Source organism: Myripristis murdjan, chromosome 11 (genome assembly GCF_902150065.1).
Source record: "Myripristis murdjan chromosome 11, fMyrMur1.1, whole genome shotgun sequence".
In the NCBI taxonomy this organism is placed as follows: Eukaryota; Metazoa; Chordata; class Actinopteri; order Holocentriformes; family Holocentridae; genus Myripristis; species Myripristis murdjan.
The window spans coordinates 15,994,791-16,015,189 of NC_043990.1; the positions used below are offsets into that span (position 1 = coordinate 15,994,791).

Sequence of the window (20,399 nt, forward strand, 5' to 3'; positions counted from 1 at the left end):
CTGCATCTCTTGTGCCTTTGTGCAACACGCAGGCAATTAATTTTAATCCTTTGCACCCTAATTAATATGAGCTATAACCACGCATGCTTGCGATATTTTCATCCATTTGGTTTTAGAGGGAGATAATTGTATGTATGCATGAATATCAAATTGTGTGCAGAGACAATACACACACACACACACACACACACACACGCACGTGCGCACACACATACACACACCTGACTTCTGTTGTCATGCCAACCACTTGCCATTCTTAATTCCTTTCACTGCATCAGCCCTGCGATAAAGAAACGTGAGCTTTCTTGGCAGCCAGTGATGTCATCGCATATGTTGTATGAATACAACTTCATTGTAGTGAGAAGAAATATTTTATTATCCCTACTTTTTATTGGCCACTTTTTTTTTTTCTTTTTTTTTTGCTGAGGCTGTGTGACAGTGCACAGCCTTTGTCAAATTCTCAGCCACTGGAAAGGCTACAAGTCACATAATAACTGCAGTAAATAAGTTTCATAAGGTTCATAATAAGACATAGGACAGTGTAGCTACCTTGTGTCAGACATTCACTCCTTTGCCACAAATTCATATACAAGGCACACACACACACACACACACACACACACACACACACACACAGATGCTCAGGCTACACACTATCTCCCACAGTTGTTTGAGAGTGCAGAAATGCCCCCTGTGGCACAAACACCACGTTCAGCCCCTCACATCCTCATCTAGCTGAGAGGTCATGCCTCTTGTTGCTTCCAACTCAGTGATAAACGATAACTCACTGCCCACACTTTGGTAGATTTGAGTGTGATGGCACATCAGCAAACTCTCTGAACCTGAGGAGAAGTGAGTAAACTTGGTGTATGTGTGTGTATCTTTGACCTACTGCCCTGTGGAGAAGATATTAAGAGGGCCAGCAGTCCCTGAGTGGTCCAAATACAGATGAATGCATATTATTTTGTTGAATTTCAATGAAGAGGAAAAACTGAGGGTTTTTTTTGCACGTTTCCACAAGTAGGTTAGTAATCTTCTGGGTTTAAATGAACATTAACTGCCTGGACCAAAAGCTTGTTCTAGGAACTTTCATGTGCTTGATATGCAATGAAAAAATCAGCATTGCTATGGTGTAACATAACATTTGAGTCTCACATCCTGTCCTAGAACATTGTTCAGGAGTTGGAATAGCTTGAGTCGGGGGCTTTTTTGACCTAAAATAATTGCCAGTTATTTGATTAACTGCCATGGCATATTTTTATGCTGTGCAAATGTATTCGATTTTGTGGATTGGTTGCAGGTGAGATACGCATTCATCCGTTTGAGACTACAGCTGCACGAAATTGTGGTGGTGGAAGTGAATGAAAATCACCAAGGCAACAAAGTCCAAACTGCTCTGCTGGAGCCACTCACTGGCCGACATTAGAGACTGTGGTTATACTGGGCAGTTTGTGTGTCTTTGCAACTCTTCCTCATTTTGCCATCAGTTCCAACTGGGGGCTCAAATGAAGCAAAGGGAATCTGTTTTAAGTTACATTGCATCTGTAGTTTTACTTTGGATGTTTATGGTATGGTAATGTAGGTTTGTTGTTTTGCATAATGCTTGATGATTCTCAAGCCAGCATATTTGTCTTGAAATGAACTGAACCTAGAGACCTTTGTTCAATTGTATGTTACTGCCTGCGGCAGTTGTCAGTGACACAAAGGTTGCAGCCAAAAAAACAGTAAAGTAGTTTTTAGTCTTCTGTTAAGCAGCTTTGTACTTGACAGGATGCATTTTGGTGGTGAACAGGTAGTTTCAAATTACTGTTGAGATTGTCATTTTGTGGTTAGAAATAAGCTTTTTGGCACTGTTTTGCACTGGGCAACACGAGAGGCATTCATGACTCTCCTCCGCCAGCTTTATCCTTTGCAGAGCCACAGGGGGCTGGAACATATCCCAGCATACACTGGGCACAGGGTGGGGAAACACCCTGCACAGGCCGCCAGTCCATCTCAGAGCCAATGCAAAGCAAACGCTTATTATTTTCACAGTATGTGAGGTCAAGGGTATTTAAATAAAAACGTGAGTTACTGTGTGGAGCACTTCTACAGGTTTGATACCAATCCCGAAACCAATCCCCTGTTCACCTTTATGGAGCATGGAGCACTCAGAGCTGAAGGCATTTGAGTTTTGATAATGATTTCTCTACAACAGAGGTTATAAACAGTATCACATATGACTGCTAAGAGGCAAGCTGGATGAAAAATATAACATTTGCTGTGTCTGGACCTCAAATAATGCATGGGATTTGTATTTATTGACCCATCATGTCATGAGAACCTGACTGTTACATACATACATTATTATTAGTCTACTGGCTTCATATTTTTTTAAGCACACAGGCCACTGCTGCGAAATGGCACTTGGAATATTTAACCTGTGTCTGTATTCCTTTAAGATTTACTACTTCATTTGCTGGCCAGGTTTAATGTTTTTGAAAATCTGCTCTCCTCTCTTAGCTTTCCAAGGGGAAAAGGCTAAAATGATCATGAAGCAGGAATATTCTACACACGGGGGAAAAGATCTATTTGTGTTAAAAGCTTTATTCCTCACAGGACAGCATCTGTACATTGACAAACAAAAGATACAAAGTGTTGGTAGTCCAAGTTCACAATTATAAACTAGATCTAGAGATGTTAAAAAAATCAAAATGAGAATCCCTTGCTGTGGTCTTAAATCGATTACGGTGGCATTGGTCCTCTCATGGGAACCCGTGGTGGGGCACCGGGAGGCCTCGGTGGCATGGGGGGCCCTCTCTGGAAACCAAAAGGAGGTGGGCGGGGAGGGCCACTGCCATAGCCAGGTGGAGGCATGGGAGGAGGTGGCCCTCTCATACCCGGATGCATGGGGGGACCTAGTAAATAAAAGCACAGGAGCAGAGTGGGGAAGAGAAGGAGGAATTATAATGAGACTGTATTCAGAGCGCCTGAAAGCCATCACTTTTTTTTCTAAATTACAAATGAACACTTTTCTTTGCTACTTGCTAGATGAGCATTTAGTACAGTCACATTTTGCTGCAACAGCAGCTTTAAGTCTTTTAGGATGAATATCTACCAGTGTTGCACACAATTTATTTATTCATTTTTATTTCATTCATTTATAAAAGAAAAGAACAATTTAATATAAATACAAATGTTCCCAGATCTTGAATGAAAGAGAGCAGAAAGAAGAATAATCTTATTTAATCTGTCCTTTTATCCCAAGAAATTTACAAAAAACATAATTTAAAAAACAACAACAAAATAAACTAGAAATAAAATAAAATAATGGGAGTAAATAAAATAAAATTTGGCAGTGATTCTGCCCTTTCTTTTTGATAGAATTGCTCTCAATTGTTCAGTGTACTCTAAATCATTCCGGTCGGATGATGCTTGTGGACTGCAATTTTCAACAAAAAGCAGAGATTCACATTGGGACTAACATCAGGAGTTCGGACCACAGCAAGAAGTTCATTCTTAAGCCACTCAGATGTTGCTGTGGATCATTATCCTGCTGAAAGGATAACTTTCTCTTGGAGTATTACCCTGTATTTCTCCATCCATTCCCCCTCAATTTGTACAAGATTGCCAGCCCCTGCAGATGAGAAAGCATCCCCACCCCATAATGCTGCTACCACCATGCAGGAATGGTGTTTTTTGAGGTTTCAATTTTTTAAACAAAAGCTTCACTTCTCTCTTATGGCCCACAAACCTTTTCCCACATCTTAGCTGCCAACTTTCCTTGGTTTCACCTTCTCATACAGGATAGTTTTCTGGAAAGCTCTTAGTATTGTTGACTGGTACCACTTTACTCTGGTTTCAGCCTCAGAGCTCTGTACCTCCTTCAAAGTCAATACTGGCCTCGGAGTGGCCTCCCTCACAAATCTCTCCCAAGTGAGCTAAGTCATGCTGGCTATAAATGCTCAAATGTACTGGGAAGAAATCAATCAGGAGCTGTTCTTGAATATGGGAAAGTTTTGTCAAAAATCATATTTTGTGAAGCTATGACCCATCTTATCAATAGCAGACTCCCCCCAATGATATTGAAATATGTTAAAGGTGGCAGTGTTAGGGTCAGTATGGGTCAGCTGCAACAAAACAAATCATTGGTGCGTCTTCCATGTGATAATAGATAACATTATTTGGTGAGCACCTCAGATGTTCTCTTACAGACTGCAGAGCATTCATTTGTGATTTTTCAATCAAATGACAGAGGTGTTTTTTTTTTAGTTTTACAAATTTTTAGTTGATATTAGAGACGCAGTGAGATCACAAAGCACTTACCCATGGGAGGTCCGTATGGTCCTCTGGGTGGCATGCCCATATGTGGGTGGGGGGGCATGCCAGGGGGCGGTGGGGCCCGGTGCTGGTTTGATCCTGGGGGAGCAGGGGGTGGGGGCACCATGCCAGGGGGTGCATGAGGGGGCATGGGCATCTGAGGCATACCTGTGGGACGAAAACAAACTTTACAGGCAGGCTCGAGCTAGAATGTCTCGTAGGTTCAGCTTCTATTTTTGCTGGAAAATGCCAACATTAAGCTTTAAAATGCCACATCTGGCACTACATGTATATATAAGATGTATCCGAAATTTTGCGTATAATACATACATCTATGCATGAAAATGGCATATGGTGGCAAAGCTAAGTTAATTTAATAACTGGCACAGTGGGTTGATCTACAGAGTATTATTTCTGTTTACCAACCATAACTCTGTTGTTTTATAGACTCACTAAAGTTACATGCATTTTATATATTTAATAGTCCCTCTGATGCTCCTGCATGCAGTGCTGTCCATTCATTTAGTTCTCATTCTTCAATCCTTTTATTAACTGTAACAATAGTGATGCAGCTACTCAACTGCATTGAATTAAAGGCAAAAATAATCTAAGGTCAGGAAATACTGCCTCAATGAAGAGTTAGCTTCACATATGATATCTGTTCGGCATTGTTGGCAGGCTGTGTTGAAAGAGGTTTTGAATTTTTATGCCATGTCAGTTTTCTGGCCGTGGTTGATGATGTGTGAATATCTGAAAACTTTCCTCTTTCCACTTCAAATGTTTTCTTTACTTTGAATTGCAAATATGCCTCTAAATAACATTCACTGTTGACTGGACTCAGCCACCCTGACCCATAATAATCAATTCCACAGCTGGCAAAGCTAAAGGTGTTTTTTTTTTTTTGATTTTTTTTTTTTTATCTTGATCAAACTGAATTTAAATACATGGAAATTTAACCAGGCAAACCACTTACAGACAACACTGGCAAGCTGACTGAATGTGAATATTAAACATGTTTGAAGGGCAAGAAATACCCCTGTGTGACATTAAATATATTCGAAGTGCGCACAGATTTTTTTTCTAAATCTGACACAGAACATGTATATTCTTAGTTTTACCTGTCTGACATTTTTTTAAATATAGTTTTATACACAAGGATCCAGGTCTTCAATATAGAAATCCTATTATCCTTCAAGTCTTTTTCAGTATAAGTCAAGGATTTCTGATCTAAATCCATAATAGATTCTTTGGCAAAAGATCTATTAGATATGCGGCTCAAAACTTTGTCATTCCATTGCATCCAAAGAATATAGTTAAAACTCCACTTTTAGCTGGGAAACAATATGCCCTGCCAATTTCAGAATGAAATATCTTCCCACTCCAGACCAAGTTTGTGATAACAGGTCACATGAGATGTAATGCAAAGATATACTGTGTCATCAACAACAAAAAAAAAAGGTTTTATAAAGTTATGCTGGTAGTCTTAAAATAATGAAGTGCATATGATGAGTCCCACCGACAGTGATGTGATTAACAGCAGTTGTGTAAATGCACTGTGAGCATTCAGGAATACAAGCTCTTTGTTCAGAGCAGGGACGTACCTGGATGCATGCCGGCTGGGGGGAAAGGAGGAGGTCCAGGTGGAGGTCCTGAGCTGGCAGCCTGTGGTCCTGGTGTCCCTGCAGACGGAGGCATGGGCATGCCAGGTGGCATCCCTGGAGGCATCGAACCTGGGGGAGGCACAGGAGGGAAAGCACCAGGAGGCGGCATTCCTGTGGAAAGAAAGCATCATTTCCCATTAGTCTCATTTCAATTTGGCTGCTTATTACTGAACAAAACAGGGGTTTAATATAACACAGTGCAGGTGGATGACCTCTGGATTATGTAGCATTCCATTTTCCCTGGCAATCCTATAATATATATATTTTTAATTTTATCAATAACTAATAAAACCAATAATTAATAAAACATTTCTCATTTGCCATTTAGACTAGACCTTAGTTTTATATGTTATCAAAGAGGATGCTAAGTCAATCTCATTATCAGCTACTGACAAAGGAATGCATAAAAAAATGCATGTCCTCTTTTTTATGAGCCTTCTCCAAGCCTGTTATCTACTCTCATAGCACTCGTCACATTTAAATTCTCAAGCTGAAACCATTTACGACATGCAGATGTATGAATTATGACACTGGGCCGCAGAGGATGTCAAGGGTATAACAAGGCGGCAAACTGCCAAAACTAGCAGCACTGCTGCCAATGTGAGTATGTGCGTGCTGTAATACACAGAAGTTAGATGCTGTACGATGCTATATTCATACAACCATATTACCTGAAACACAGCAACTAAGAACTGATCCACTGTCAGCAGAACATTTATACATTCACAAGATGATGGTTAGAACTTGTTAATCTTAACCCAGATGTTTATCAAAGTCACAAGCATTAACTTCTTAAATGTTTGACTTTAAGGCTCAGAGCAATATAGAAAGATTATCCTGACATATAGCCTACTGGTAATGAAGTTAAATATGTTAAATTTATAAGAGCTGGACCAAAGGACATCCCAGGCCCTTTAGAGAGACTGTGTTTCAGTCTTACCAGGCATGGGCATCCCAGTTCCCAGTGTGGTGAGGACTGGAGTCGGCGCAGAGGGAGGCGGCGGAGCATCTGCAAACAGCTGGTGAGGCCTGTCTGCCTGCGAAAGAGGATTCTGTGCAGCCAGGAGGCGCTCTGCAGCCGAGCCGTGGCGCTCCCCTTTGGAGTCTTTCTTGAATGCGTAGGACACCGTGATAGGCCTGTTGCACAGGTACTGGCCGTTCATGGCCTCAATTGCGGCGTCTGATGCATCAAAGCTGGCAAAATTGATGAAGGCGTAACCCTTGGAGTTGCCGGTGTCTGGGTCGCGCATGATTTTGGGCGTCTGGAGGATCACACCAAAGGCACTGAATGTGTCGTAGAGCAGTTTCTCGTCGATCTCTGGATCCAGGTTACCAATGAAGATGTTGGCACCCACGTCCAGGTTTTTGTTGTGTGCCGAGGCCTTATTGACTCGAATGGGTTTCCCATAGAGCTTTATCATATTCATAATTTTGATGGCATAGTCAGCATCCTCTTCACTGAGAAACTCCACAAAGCCATAACCTGGGGAGAAGTGAGAGGATGAGTATAACAGTATAAGTATAACCTTGTTAATCAAGTCATTAGAATACACAACATTTCAGACATGTTAGATCCTCTTTGAGCCACATGTCCTCTCTGTACACAGGCCGACTGGCTGAATTTAAGTATATAGGCGATACTCACCCTGGTGTTGGCCTGTGACCCTGTCTTTGGGCATGTGTGTGTTTACCACAGGGCCAGCCTGCAGGAAAAGCTCCCATAGTAGCGGCTCTGAGACTTTCTCGTCCAGGCCACCAACGTACACAGTGGCATCTGTCAAAGACCACAAACAAGAAACGCACCTCTGATGAAGGAAGGTGTACAACTTTTAGCACATTTTTAGCTCCACTGTGGCTCTGGATTGATGACAGTAAAAATGAGAAGAGGGTCATTTGATATGAAATGTGTAATCCCTTTGATTGTTGCCGACAGTGCACATTGTGGGATTGGAGAATGATTAAATTAGGTAATCTGAACGGTCAGTGTTGGCTCTCTCATGTCCCTTCACTTCAGGTGCACCAGACCATTTCTGTCTTACCGCTTTCATCATTTTCAAAAGTTAGATCACCTTCTTGAACACAAACCTCCAGTCCATCTAGTAAGTGGATAACAGCTACATGCCAATAAGCAACATTAACTAAACTAGGGATGAAAACTTAAAATATACAAATGTTAGCAGTAGGGCTGGGCAACACAGTGATATTATATCTATACGGTGATATAAGACCACATATCGTTTGAGATTTTTGGATATTGTAATATGGTGATATGGCCTAAGTGTTGTCTTTTCCTTTTTTTTATGACAATAATAATAATGAACTTTATTTGTATAGCACTTTTCAAAACATAGTTACAGAGTGTTTCACATAACTAACAGAAATGATACACACCGTCAAGATATGAGCATAAAAAGTAAACACAATAAAACTTGAAACATAGGACCTGATAAAACAAAACATACACTAAATACAATAAAAATTCAGTTTCAGTTTCAGTTTCTTTATTTACCTCGATGCCAGAAGAACAACAATCACAAGACACAAGGTCTATACACAGCAAAAAGAGAAGTGATTAAAAGAAAAAAAAGATACAAAAAAAAAAGGCTCGAGGAGGGACAGGAGGAAGCGTAGCTTATCTGTATCCTGCCCCCCTTTCCAAATACAAGATTACATTCCTCAATGTCGTGTGTCCACAAAATTGTGAGTACAAAGGTACGTATATAAAGCGTATATAAAAAGAAAGAAAAAAAAAACACCTTCTGATATGTGTCACAACAGTTGGTATGAAGACACAAAAGCGAATTCAAACAATTTGTGCAATAAAAACAGTAAAATACTAATAGTAAAAGATGGATAAGAAAAATATTGCTAAAAGGAGGACTTTTGTAAAAGAAAAACTTGAAGTCATTTAAAAGAAGGTTGCATTACAGTGACGGGACAGTTATCTTAATAGGCGGCTCTAGGTGTCATTATATAACTTTTTTATTATTATTTTATTTACCTTTACCTTGTTGGCCCTCAAAATACTGACTACTGTTGATGAAAAACCTCAGTGTCACTTCTTTGTAAAAGCGCCAGTCGACATGCCTTTTAATCGCTCCACAGTATCGATATTCAGAGATATTCAGTCACAAATGTCCTGATATTTGAATTTGTCCAAGCAAATAACGTGTGGCTGCAACTTTAAACCTGAGGGCGATGGATTTCTAAGTCAGCCAACCTGCCGGGACTCAACACAGCCTTAGTTAGCTTGCAGGCTAACTTTAGCTAACCTGTCCCACTACGCCTGATGTGATGATGCTAACAACATTAGCCCCTCTGTCAGGCCTGAGCCAGACCACCAAACACATTACACTTCACTTTACAGGCAGCAGCTCAAGTGGTGGTGAAGGCGCCGTGCAGGAAAATTAAACTTAAACCACTGAGACCGAAGCTTTGTTTGAATGAAGCAGGCAGACAAACAAGCGGCTCCCATGTGTCTGTGAGCGGATTACCGCCTCCCTGCTGCCCGCCGGCTGGCCTAACCACAGCCCGGGGGGCAGCGGGGCACACACGGACACTTGCAGACACTGTGGAGAGTGAGAATAAGCTGTAAAAGACGAAGGTGAACTGGATATTCTAATAGTTTACCTTGGTTTCTTTCCGAAATTGGTCCCGCCGCCATGTTGAACGAACGCAGGGCGAGCGTCCGGCAGTGTGGCCCCGCCCCTTCCTGCTCCGAGCGGCGGAAGTGACGTTACAGATAGCGAGACAATTTTTTTATTTTATTTTTTTTTTTTTCTCCATAATGCAAAATATCAGATCAGAAATGGGAGCTCAAGAAGAAGTTAAAATGTAGCTAAGTGTACCACCTAAGAAATATATAATATATATATATATATATATATATATATATATATATATATATATATATATATATATATATATATATATATATATATTTTTTTTTTTTTTTTTTTTTTTTTTTTTTTTTTTTAAATGGACCACTGACTTCAACATGTGATGGTGCACAAAAGCCACTCAATTAAAGTAACACAAGTAAATTTAATTTGTTACTTTCACCCCTGTATATTATATTATATTATATGACTTAAATTTTTAGCTTTTGCAAGTCACCTTCAGAGAACAAGTGCCACATTTGTCAGCTGAATGTCTTTACTCTTCAAAATTATGAAGATTTCTCTGAAAAAAAGCCACATGAGGTAATATTTCAATATGTGCATTTAGTTATTTATCTATTCATTTATTAATTAATTTATTTATTTATTTTCATATCAATACTGGAACTAGAACTGCAACTGGTTCACTATTCTCTATTTTTACTGAACAGTGCAACAAACGACATGACAACTTGATAAACACTTGTATTGACTGATTTATTACAGTATATAAATCTACTGAAAGTATAAACATGGAATACAAAATGTCCATAGAAAATACATAAAATAGGGGCCTTAAGAAACATTTTTATAAAATAATACTGTATAGAATATGAAACATATCAAACAAAATTTGATCAATACGTCATGCATCAAAGCCAAAAGATGAAAAGCCAGATTTTTTTTTAATATAAAATGGACAATAAGATGAAAAATATATGAAATTATATAAGACTAACATTGTTTAATATTGTATAAAAAAAAAAAAAAAAAAACCTTAACTGATTATGATCACAAAGAAGTATATCAAGTAAGGTATCAAGAGTGTTCGTAGCAAGAGAGCTCTGCGGTCAATGGCTTGAGGGTTGTGCTAATAATTCATACAGAACAATGAAAAATGAAAAATGCAGAAACACACGAGATCTCCAGTCTCTTGCCTGAATCCAGCGCGATTATTTTCACATGTTGAGCACATTTCAGCCTGAACTTTGCATAATTCACTGGTCTGCTTCAGGTTTCCTGTAAGGAGCCACTTCTGCAAGTCCACCATTTGTTTGAGCTGAATGTAGGACTGACCCTGGGCAAAATATAATCACTCATAATCTCAGGAAATTTATCAGCCCTTAAACTCGAGGCCAGATTGATAACTGCTTCAATCAAAACTGTGAGACAATGTGAGATTAAAGGTGCTGGATCCATGAAATCAAGCTGCAGAGTGAACAGAGTTAAACTTCTCTCTATTATAGCACTGTAAGAGTGTTTTTATGGAGTTACTTTTATATTTTCATACTGTCTTAGCATTCATATTTTTGCACTAACCCCTCAAGAATTACTGGTTTAACTTTGGATCGGGTAATTTGCAACAAAGTCTGAGGTGGAAACAGATGTTTTCAGCCTCTCCTTGTACGCTGTCAGGCTTGTAACACCCGATATGTCAAGAGATCAGCAACAAAACAACAACAGAAAGTCACAAATTTCCTTTTTAACTTGGTCGGGGTTACAGGTTGTGTTGTCATTGCCAAACAAAATGACTTGTTTAGCCATATTTCTACCTGCACAACAGACTATTTTTCGCAAGCTGAGAGCCAAACTTAAGAGACTCGAATATATTTGTGAAAGGTAACACGATAAAGTCCTTCATTTCCTCATGTAATTTAACATATAAACTGGAATACAACTAGCTAATGTAACTTTGATATAAAGCCAGCTTGTAATCTATAACATTACATACTTTAGACGCAATAAATGATTATAAAACTGTCCCTTTAAAGACCCCATGAAATGAAAAACAGCTTTTGAGCTCAGCAAAGGATGCAACGATCGCGTAGTAGCGCAGTATTTCACAAAAAGGCACCATAATCTAGGGGAATAAATACAGCAACATAATGACAAAGTTGGTCTGGTTTCAATCCTATTCCACCCACGCTTCTTTGTTGTTGTTTTTTTTTTTCAATCTGCTATACCCTCAAATTGTGTGTAATCAGCTGCTTGTGTTGCCCAAACAGCACCCGGTGAGAAGATGTGCCCTCCTGCTGTTTAACTTGCATAACTCCTGGCCACAGCTCCTCTGAAATCACAGCCACATAATATTAACAACGCTCCAATTTCCATTATATGGAGTCTTTAAAAGAACCGCTTGCTGAAAATGCCTTCATCTAGACAGCAATACTGAATCAAGAGACCATCGAGACAGAAACAAATACCTAGGAAATCATTTTTTTATGCAAAAGAAAACGCAGGTCCCTCTAGGTGACTGTGTCGTGAAAGAAGCCGGAAGGTGATAAATGCAACTTTTAAGAAACATACTGGAGTTTTCAGCCCCGCCGACTTACACTCGCACTGCTAACATACAATTTTACTTCAAATATACTTCAAAAGTCAAACCACAAGTGCATCTCTGTGTGTGTGTGTGTGTGTGTGTGTGTGTGACTCACAATACATGATGAACCAGATTGTTAAAAACCCAAACTGTCTCCCCTGCTGGCTGTACAAACCCCCCCCCCCACTCCCTGCTGCTGCCACCGCTGTGTGCGAGCAGCCTGGTGGTTGTTTCTGCTGAAACACCCCCCGCTTTGCTAAAATATTCCACGTTCACCACACATCGATCCTTCTCAGTTTCAGTGGAAATGTTTCCCTCTGTGCCGTGAACCGACAGAATCAGCATTACAACACCAACTCTCGCCTAAAGTGTACATTAAATAGCAAGAGGAGCATTGCTTTAAAGGTCCTTTAGTTGAAATACACTGAAAATATACATTCTGCTAGTTCCATGGTCACAAGACATACAATGAATGCCAGAATAGTTTTCATAAGCCTTCATCACAAAAAAAAAAAAAAATAATAAAACTGAGCGTGTGGTAAGGGTTCGCCATCTGATTTTTTCAGATACCTGAGCTTTTGTCAAAGCAATCAGTAACCAGCTGATATTTTTGCCATGTACCCAAACATTACAAGAGATAACGGGTGTGTTTCCATGCACATTCAGATTCTGATAACATCTGGCACATACTAGCACCATACTGGCATTACAATAGACAGGCCTATTGTGAGAAACCACATTATGATTACTGTGATGTGACACGCTGATGCATGCGCACACTTTATCTCATTCACTGCTGAATTTTCTCTCTAAGTAAGTCTTTTCTATGGCAATATTTGTGTTTATTCATGCACACATGGATGTTATCGTTATTTTGAGGATCCACGTAACTTGAATACGACCTTATCCAGAATATTCTGTGCGAGCAAACACACCCAATGCACCGATGTGATTTAAGAACGACTCATACCTTGATCGGATGTGTTTGGCTTGGTGGGTCATAACACCATATGTCCCGTACATTCACTGAAGAAAGGCAGGCTTTGTCTCTCAAGGTCTATGACGTCAAATTGAGCTTGAGTAAGGACAGCTTGGAGTAATGAAAATGCATAAAACATGTAAACCCCGGTCAGCTGGTACGCCAAGCACACTTACAGGTAATCAAAAGAAAGCACTATTGTCCTGTAATCACTAGGCACAAAGAGGTAACGGCTAGTAGCGGTAAATGCTCGGTATGAGGGGGGTCGGATGTGCATAAACAAGGCTTGAATATCTGCTTCTCGTAACTTTGTGTAAGATACAAAACCTTAAAGTCGACACCATGGTTTCTAAGGAGTGTTCAATACTGTTACCAGGGATGCTACGGGGAGCGAAGGCCTTCTCCCCTCAGTGTGAGGGCAGCGTGGCCGTGTTGGCCGCGTTCAGCTGGCCCACAGCCAGCATCAGGATGTCTTTCTTCTCCTTGTGAAAACGCAGTTCTCTGCCCGCCAGCCTGGCCTCCTCCAGCTCGCGCTCTGTCGAGGCCAGCTCCTGAGCGATAGTGCCCGCAACTCCCTGCTCCCGGTTCACCCAGTCAGCAGCCATTTGGGTGCGCATGTCATCATCCAATGCCCGATGGGAATAGTGAGCCAGCACTTCCTGAGAGCACAACACGGTGAAGACAGCGGTGTAGTATTCATCAGAGACGGTGAGTGCAGGTAAGAAGGTGCTATATGTAAGGTATGAGGGTTTACTCTCTGAAAGTCCATCATTTCTTCCAACAGAATTATAGAAATTACAAGGATTTTCCAGGACTTTCCTCCACAGATATGTATGTCAATTATGGATAAAGTGATTTAATTTGATCAGAAATTGGTGATATCCTAGCAAATAAGTATAAAGGCAAGGGTTTGGTTCAGTGGTAGAGTTTTGTAACATCAGAAATGTTGATTCTAATGCTTGAATAACTTTTAACCTTTAGGTTTTAAAAATCCAAAACAACATCTATGTTGAAATAAGACATCATAAATTCATATAATTACATTTGAGTCAGTTTAAGAGTTTTTAAGGACCTGATGACACCCTGCAGAGTAGAATGTGCATTTTGTTGATCATCACTTGGCAAAACGAAACAAAGCAGAGCAAAAGCGTACCTGTCGGGAACATTGTCTCTCTCTCATGGCCTTGAGGCTCCCGTTCCAGTGCAGCAGCTGGAACACAGTCATCAGCTCCTGGAGGACAAACAAAGGTGAGCAGAGCATAAACACAACCTCAAGTTTTTGTCCATTTCCATTTGGAGACACAATGTGTTAAGTGTTAAGTAGCTCTCGCCATTCTTACTGACAAATAAATCAAACCAGATGATAATTTCTTGCATTTGTATTATGAGGGGCATTTCTTAAAAAAATCAGCATGTGTACAAAGTCACATGATACTCATTTGTCCTTGTAAGCAGGTCGTATTTGTTTGTGAAGCATGATAAGTTAGAAATTGTCTCTCTTTGTTCATGGTGATTTGTCTTTGCACATCCCATTGTTTGCAAATTGTAGGGCATTTGTAAAATATGTGAGATTTGGCACTAAATTACCCCCATAACCACACTGAAGATGAGCTGTATCCTCACATGATGCATAAAACGGGAGGGGAGAGGCACTGGTGAGTTAAAGCACTACAAATGACCGTCTACCCATGTTGTTGTCTCCATGTTTGTGGCAACAATGGGGTAAAATATAAAAAAAGCATCCTGCTACATACATTTCACCAAAACATTCCAGGTCGACCAAGAGGGATCTTCACTGGTCCTACATAAATGCAAAACGTTATAATTTGTGTGCGCAGCGGTTAGTGATTATACCCCACAAGGCCTTGGGATGCAAAGTTCAGACTATCCTCATGTGTCTGAGTAGAGTAAAACGGAGCTCAACACGACACACACACTCACACACACACTTCGCAGTTTACGCACCTGAAACTCCAGCATGGATTTTCCTTTGTTGGACTCGAGCATGAAGCGAAATGCCCCGATTCCTGTGCCGGGATTGTCAGCCTCCTCCCGGTTTCCCTGCCGAGGACAACACGCAGTTACTGTCAGTGCACGACATGGACTCAAATATATCTTGTAAATAAAGGCTTTTTGGGGCAATTACCTAAAATATAGGTGCCTGAAACACATCTCCTTAGACAAAATCCTCCAGTTTTCTCTTTTAAAAATACCATGTTTCCAAGAATTGCTCTTATTTTACAGGTCTACAACAGCAGCCCTTGTTATTTTTAATATTAATCTAACACATATACATATTTTAATACTTGGGTTAACATAAATAATTTTGTGCAACTAATAATAGTATATATAGGCCAACAGAACTAATGCAGCACTTCTAGAGATCAACGTGCTTGTTACCAACTGCATGGTGATACATTTTACTCAATTTATAATATTAACATGTGAGATTTACAGAGAAACACTTATAATAACCACATGTGTGAATGATTACTTAGTAAATTTCAAAGTGTCTCAAACGAAAATAATTTAAATTTTTATATACTGACTGCATATACTTTATGTATTGTTCAGCCTCTCTTCTACTTTTATTACTGAGTGTAAGAGACAACACCAGTGAGTTGCAGATGACTTCACATGACTTCCTGTTGACTTGAACATTGAGTCTTCTGTAATTATAACTTACGTTGAAGGAGGCCAGAGCCTCACACACGCTCTTTTCAATAAAGTCGTCTGTGATGCGGCGGGACGGATGTTCGTTGAAGACAGAGTTCATCAAGGCGATCTTGGCGGCGCTACGTCTCGCCTCCGCCTTGGTTGGACAGAACTGCGGACAGAGGAGGATTCATTTAGAGGCGGCTTTCAGGTGCCGTCACATACACAGATAAAGAACTGACTTTTTAATATGGACTGAAATTAGCGACAGTGTGCACTCGAAGTGCGGTTCTGCAGTGATGGATTCATAGCCTCATCTGGGCTCCAGTCATATATATTGATTTTTTTTTTAAAAAGTTTGTAACTTGGCATTTGAATGAATAAGATACATTCAAACTATTCTGCCTGTATTACCAAACAGTATTAAAATCCCATACAGTATCTACATGCAGCATATCCATTAAAAACTGCTAGTTGATGTTAATTTCTCAGCATTTTGAAATCTTTTATGATTGCTTTGTAACTGTGACTATTTAATAAGAAACAAATACAAAACCGCCAACAGTTTTGACAATATCTCATCTGAATTTTACTAATGTGAGTTCTACTTTTATGACAGCACTCGTTTTGTCCCAGCAGGAAAGGTGTAAGCATCTTTTCTGTACAGTATACTGTATTTTTCACAAATTCAACTGTGTTCCATTGAATATTTTTCTGAAAACAGAAAGTGACTGGGCTTTTTTGCAGTTAGTGTGCTTGAATCTTTTATTTGTTCATTTATTTAGTATTAGTTTTCCTACAAAATGATGACAAACATGTTTTTTAGCCATTTAAATCACTTGAAGCACTCACTGTGCCTTTTAGCCATTTTTGTACTATTCAAACTCTGCTGCCACTTGATACAATTCAACTGAACAGGGAGGAGCAGGGAGGGTATAGTTATTTCTAACCCCGTGCACCCTGCTCAAATAATGCTTAAATGAACAAAATATAAACTCTGTACCTGGAAACTTCCAAAGCAGCTTCCTCCTGGCAGACTGACATAGCAAACGTACGGCGGGTTGTTGGACGGGACCATTTCATAAACCACCAGTGCCCCATTCCTCAGGTCTGCGCCTCTGGTCAGCTTCATCTGCCAAAACTCCTGCAAAGCTTCCACCACATTCACTGGAGGACACACACACAAACACACACACACACACACACACACACAAGAGCCTGGTCACATTGTGGTATATCAACACAGGCTTTTTGCATGCAGCCTATCCTCATGGTAAAAGTTATAGTTTAAAATTCAAGTTGAACTATGGATGAAACTTGTGTAATCTTTCCACAAATCAAAACACTGTCTGTCCATCATCTGCAGTTTGAATTAAACAGCTGTGTTTGGCTGACTGCGTGGTGTGGGATCCTCTCTAACTATAAAGATGGAGAGGTTTGGCAGGGGCTTCTGCTGCTAAGAAAATAGACGGCTGCCAATCAGAAATGTCCTACTCAAGGCAAGTTCATGAAGAAACACTGACCTAACCCTACTTTTTATGTACTCGTTTTGTCAAGATAACATGTCTGCCCTCCACAAAAGAACCACAATAAAGAAAGCAATTAAAGGTACAATTCTCTCGTGAATAATTTTTGGGCTTTGGTCTGCTGCACGTAAAATGTGAGCGCAGCAAACATTATCCAACCCTTTTTGTATTTCTTTGCCTCCCAGCTCTTCCTCTCTTGGCTCTCACTATTTGACACAAATGCAGGCAGTCTGCTGCTCTCTCTCTCTCTCTCTCTCTCTCTCTCACACACACACACACACACACACACACACACACCACACACATTCTGGAGACCGATCAATAAGTTTAAGTGCTGCAGCCAAAACAAGCCTTGACTGGAAGCCTCTATCAACAAGCTAGGAGGCATGTCCTAAGATTAGGTATGGATATATCCCTCAACTTTCATTATGAGTTAGAAGGTAAAAGCAAAATTTCAAAGGCTGGTAATTATAATGAGCCACTGGACATTCATGCATAAGTAAAATCTGGGCTTTTTTGGGGGTCCTGTAAGGGGTTCAAGAGAGTGATGAGAAACTGCACTAGTCTGTTTTACTATTTACATGTGAACACATATTAATAAACACCATAGCATGTGGTCTAAAGTGCCTTACTCTCTGAAGTAATTACTCATGTTGTGGCCACTGGCCCTACATTTTTAATTATCTACTGGATTTGACTCAGTTGGACACGGTCCGTTCTTTTCCTTTATGGCTCTTGTAACAGTCTGAGGCATCTTGTACTTTTAATTGTGTGTACTACGTATAAACCCTGCTTTTATTTTGTTTCTAAGTTAACTTTTATGTGCAGTATGATTTTGGTGATGCAGAAGTGTGACCTGGCCTTTTGGATTGAATTCCAAATCTCAAGCTTGAAATGGTAAAGGTCAAAAAAAGGACACTTGAGCTATAGAAATCAATTCACCAGGTGAGAGAGAGAGCAAGGATGAACATGGTGCTTAATTTTACTGCAATACTACAAGCCCCATGTTAGGAAAAAGTGGAATTTTTTGGATACAGACGATATCCACACAAATGTGACAAAGGTAACAAACGTTGGGATCAAACTAGAGTATCGCCCCCTCTGAGAATTCGTTTAAGGAATCCTACTTGGTCTGAAATAACAAGCAACAATAGACAAAATACTTGACTTTGTCTGTTTCCATCTGTCTTAACAAATTGTAATACCCTGCTAATATCCAGAAATGTTGGTTAGGCCTAATGATAATCATATAATAGAAAATAAGATGGGAAATGAAAACTATCCTTGCATCCTACTGTGGGAGAAAAAAAATCACTGGAAAAGGCCCAAGGTATGACACATTTGGCTTCCTCTAGAAATTTGATAACCCACATCCGAAATCTGGAAGAGCATAAAAAACAAGTAGTTTGGTGTACAGCTGTAATAAAGCAGGCCTTTCTCGCGTTGCCAGTGGCCGGAGAGATGTTAAGTGGCCTACATGGGCCAGAGCTGGGCAGAGGCTGTAAATCAGAGCAGAAGGGGACAGCCTTTTGATAATAAATCCTATTAGCACTGCACAGGGGCGCCTCTATTTGCTCCAACTGCCAACATTATGTGGTGTCTGGGACTTGAGTTTTTCAACATGTTCAAGTCCCTGCCTCTCCTTTACACTGATAAATGCATATGTATTTGTCAGCGGGATACACGCCGTAACCTATACAGTGTGAAGTTGGACATGAAATGTTACACTTATTGTTCGGACTGTTGAAATCCTTCACGAAACAAAGCGACTAAATGTAACAGGATGCGAATCTGTGACTATAAAAGTAACATTGTAGCATTACCACATGAGAAGAAAGGTTTAAAGCACGGTAAAATTACTGTTATCTCGCGATTTAACTCCATAAACATAAATTCATGTATGAATATTACAGGAATGTTGTGGGGTTTTTCCCCGTGACTAGCAGGGGGAGTCCACTTCCAAATAAATGGCGTAGCTAAAGTGGCTTTCTGGCACTGGGACTCAATTTCCCCCTGCCACAGCGTGCTGACTGACACTATTTTCCCACAGGTTTGACTGCGCTGACAGGGAGGTGTTATTACCACTGGACGCTACCTCTGCCATAACCCTGCGTGTGCTTGGCGAAGCTGCGGACCACAGCCTCGACCGCTTCCTTCAAGACCGTCGGGTTCCCCGGGTTACAGAGCCCGGCAGCCCCCGGTCCCAGCCCACCACCTCCACCCATAGTGCCGTACAGGCTGTGGAGCTGGAGCGGCGGAGGTGGCGGAGGAGGCCCGGAGGAGGCGCACAGAGAGGCCGGGGAGGGCAGCAGCGGAGCGATGGGAACTGTAACCCCGGGCCGGAGAGAGGAGCGCAGGGTCCCGGTTGATCCTGAACCAAACCCGATCCCTGGCTGTAGTCTCTGAGGGCGGATACTGTCCGGGATAGATTCCATTGTCCCAACGTCACGTCTGCGAAATCGGTATCTGGGTGAAATTTGCAAAGATCCACTGGCGATTTGCTGTTCAAATCCAGGTTCAGACGGCTCCACTGAACCAAAAAATTGTTTGCAGGCTTTTTGTCACAAGCAGAGCACACAGGCGAAACAAGCACTTATCCGATGTCCCTGCGAAACATAACACTGCTGCCTCGCATCTTCCCTCTCTGGATTAGACTAGTGATTTGTCAGTCAAGTGTTGCCTTCAGGTGCTGCGCGGAGGCTCCGACTTGGGGAGCGCTAAATGACTTGTCTCAAATACTTTTACTGTAAAACGATATGAAACAGTCCTTGTCACAATGTTTTGGAGCTTATGTTTTATTTAAATATATATTAAGTACATTTTTGACCACAATACAGGCTGTCTGCAGGGGGAAATGCCTCCCTCTTGTAGTTTGAACTCTCAGATAATCAAGCCACTGATGCTGCACCAAAGTAGTCCTCAAGCCAAAAAAGACAAGGACAGTGCGATATAATTATTCCACTGTTTATTCAGATATCTCTGATTTTTATTTATGAAAATTTGACCTCCTTTTTTAATAAACCTTTTGTTGTAGCTGTTCTCAAAAAGTATCAATCAATCAATAAATCAATAAATCCAATC

The 20,399-nt window shown here is 40.6% G+C and overlaps 2 protein-coding genes across 3 annotated transcripts; both read right to left on the bottom strand.

Moving 5' to 3' along the window:
• Nucleotides 1-2,566: 2,566 nt before the first annotated feature.
• sf3b4 (splicing factor 3b, subunit 4) lies at nucleotides 2,567-9,695 on the bottom strand. Its single transcript, XM_030064390.1, has 6 exons — nucleotides 9,591-9,695; nucleotides 7,606-7,734; nucleotides 6,901-7,443; nucleotides 5,901-6,071; nucleotides 4,306-4,467; nucleotides 2,567-2,897 (listed from the first exon to the last, which is right to left on the bottom strand). Exons 1-6 carry the CDS (start codon nucleotides 9,622-9,624, stop codon nucleotides 2,725-2,727), a joined length of 1,212 nt encoding a protein of 403 aa, XP_029920250.1. The 5' UTR covers nucleotides 9,625-9,695; the 3' UTR covers nucleotides 2,567-2,724.
• A 2,095-nt stretch (nucleotides 9,696-11,790) lies between these two features.
• lix1l (limb and CNS expressed 1 like) lies at nucleotides 11,791-19,952 on the bottom strand. 2 transcript variants are annotated; one of them, XM_030064342.1, is made up of 6 exons: nucleotides 19,414-19,952; nucleotides 16,796-16,959; nucleotides 15,824-15,964; nucleotides 15,103-15,198; nucleotides 14,291-14,368; nucleotides 11,791-13,796 (listed from the first exon to the last, which is right to left on the bottom strand). In XM_030064342.1, exons 1-6 carry the CDS (start codon nucleotides 19,751-19,753, stop codon nucleotides 13,545-13,547), a joined length of 1,071 nt encoding a protein of 356 aa, XP_029920202.1. In that variant the 5' UTR covers nucleotides 19,754-19,952; the 3' UTR covers nucleotides 11,791-13,544. The 2 variants fall into 2 exon arrangements, with proteins under 2 accessions (XP_029920202.1, XP_029920203.1); XM_030064343.1 differs by having other exon boundaries at nucleotides 19,401-19,496.
• Between the last annotated feature and the right edge of the window lie 447 nt (nucleotides 19,953-20,399).

Bases quoted from the DNA above. Each gene is read 5' to 3' on its own strand.
- sf3b4 (XM_030064390.1), bottom strand. From the start codon at position 9,624: ATGGCGGCGGGACCAATTTCGGAAAGAAACCAAG. The intron at 7,444-7,605 runs GTGAGTATCGCC...ACTTCTCCCCAG, and splicing joins GGTCACAGGCCAACACCAGG to GTTATGGCTTTGTGGAGTTT. The intron at 6,072-6,900 runs GTAAGACTGAAA...TTCTTTCCACAG, and splicing joins AACTGGGATGCCCATGCCTG to GAATGCCGCCTCCTGGTGCT.
- lix1l (XM_030064342.1), bottom strand. From the start codon at position 19,753: ATGGAATCTATCCCGGACAGTATCCGCCCTCAGAGACTACAGCCAGGG. The intron at 16,960-19,413 runs GTAGCGTCCAGT...TGTGTCCTCCAG, and splicing joins CACGCAGGGTTATGGCAGAG to TGAATGTGGTGGAAGCTTTG. The intron at 15,199-15,823 runs GTAAGTTATAAT...TGTCCTCGGCAG, and splicing joins AGGCTCTGGCCTCCTTCAAC to GGAAACCGGGAGGAGGCTGA.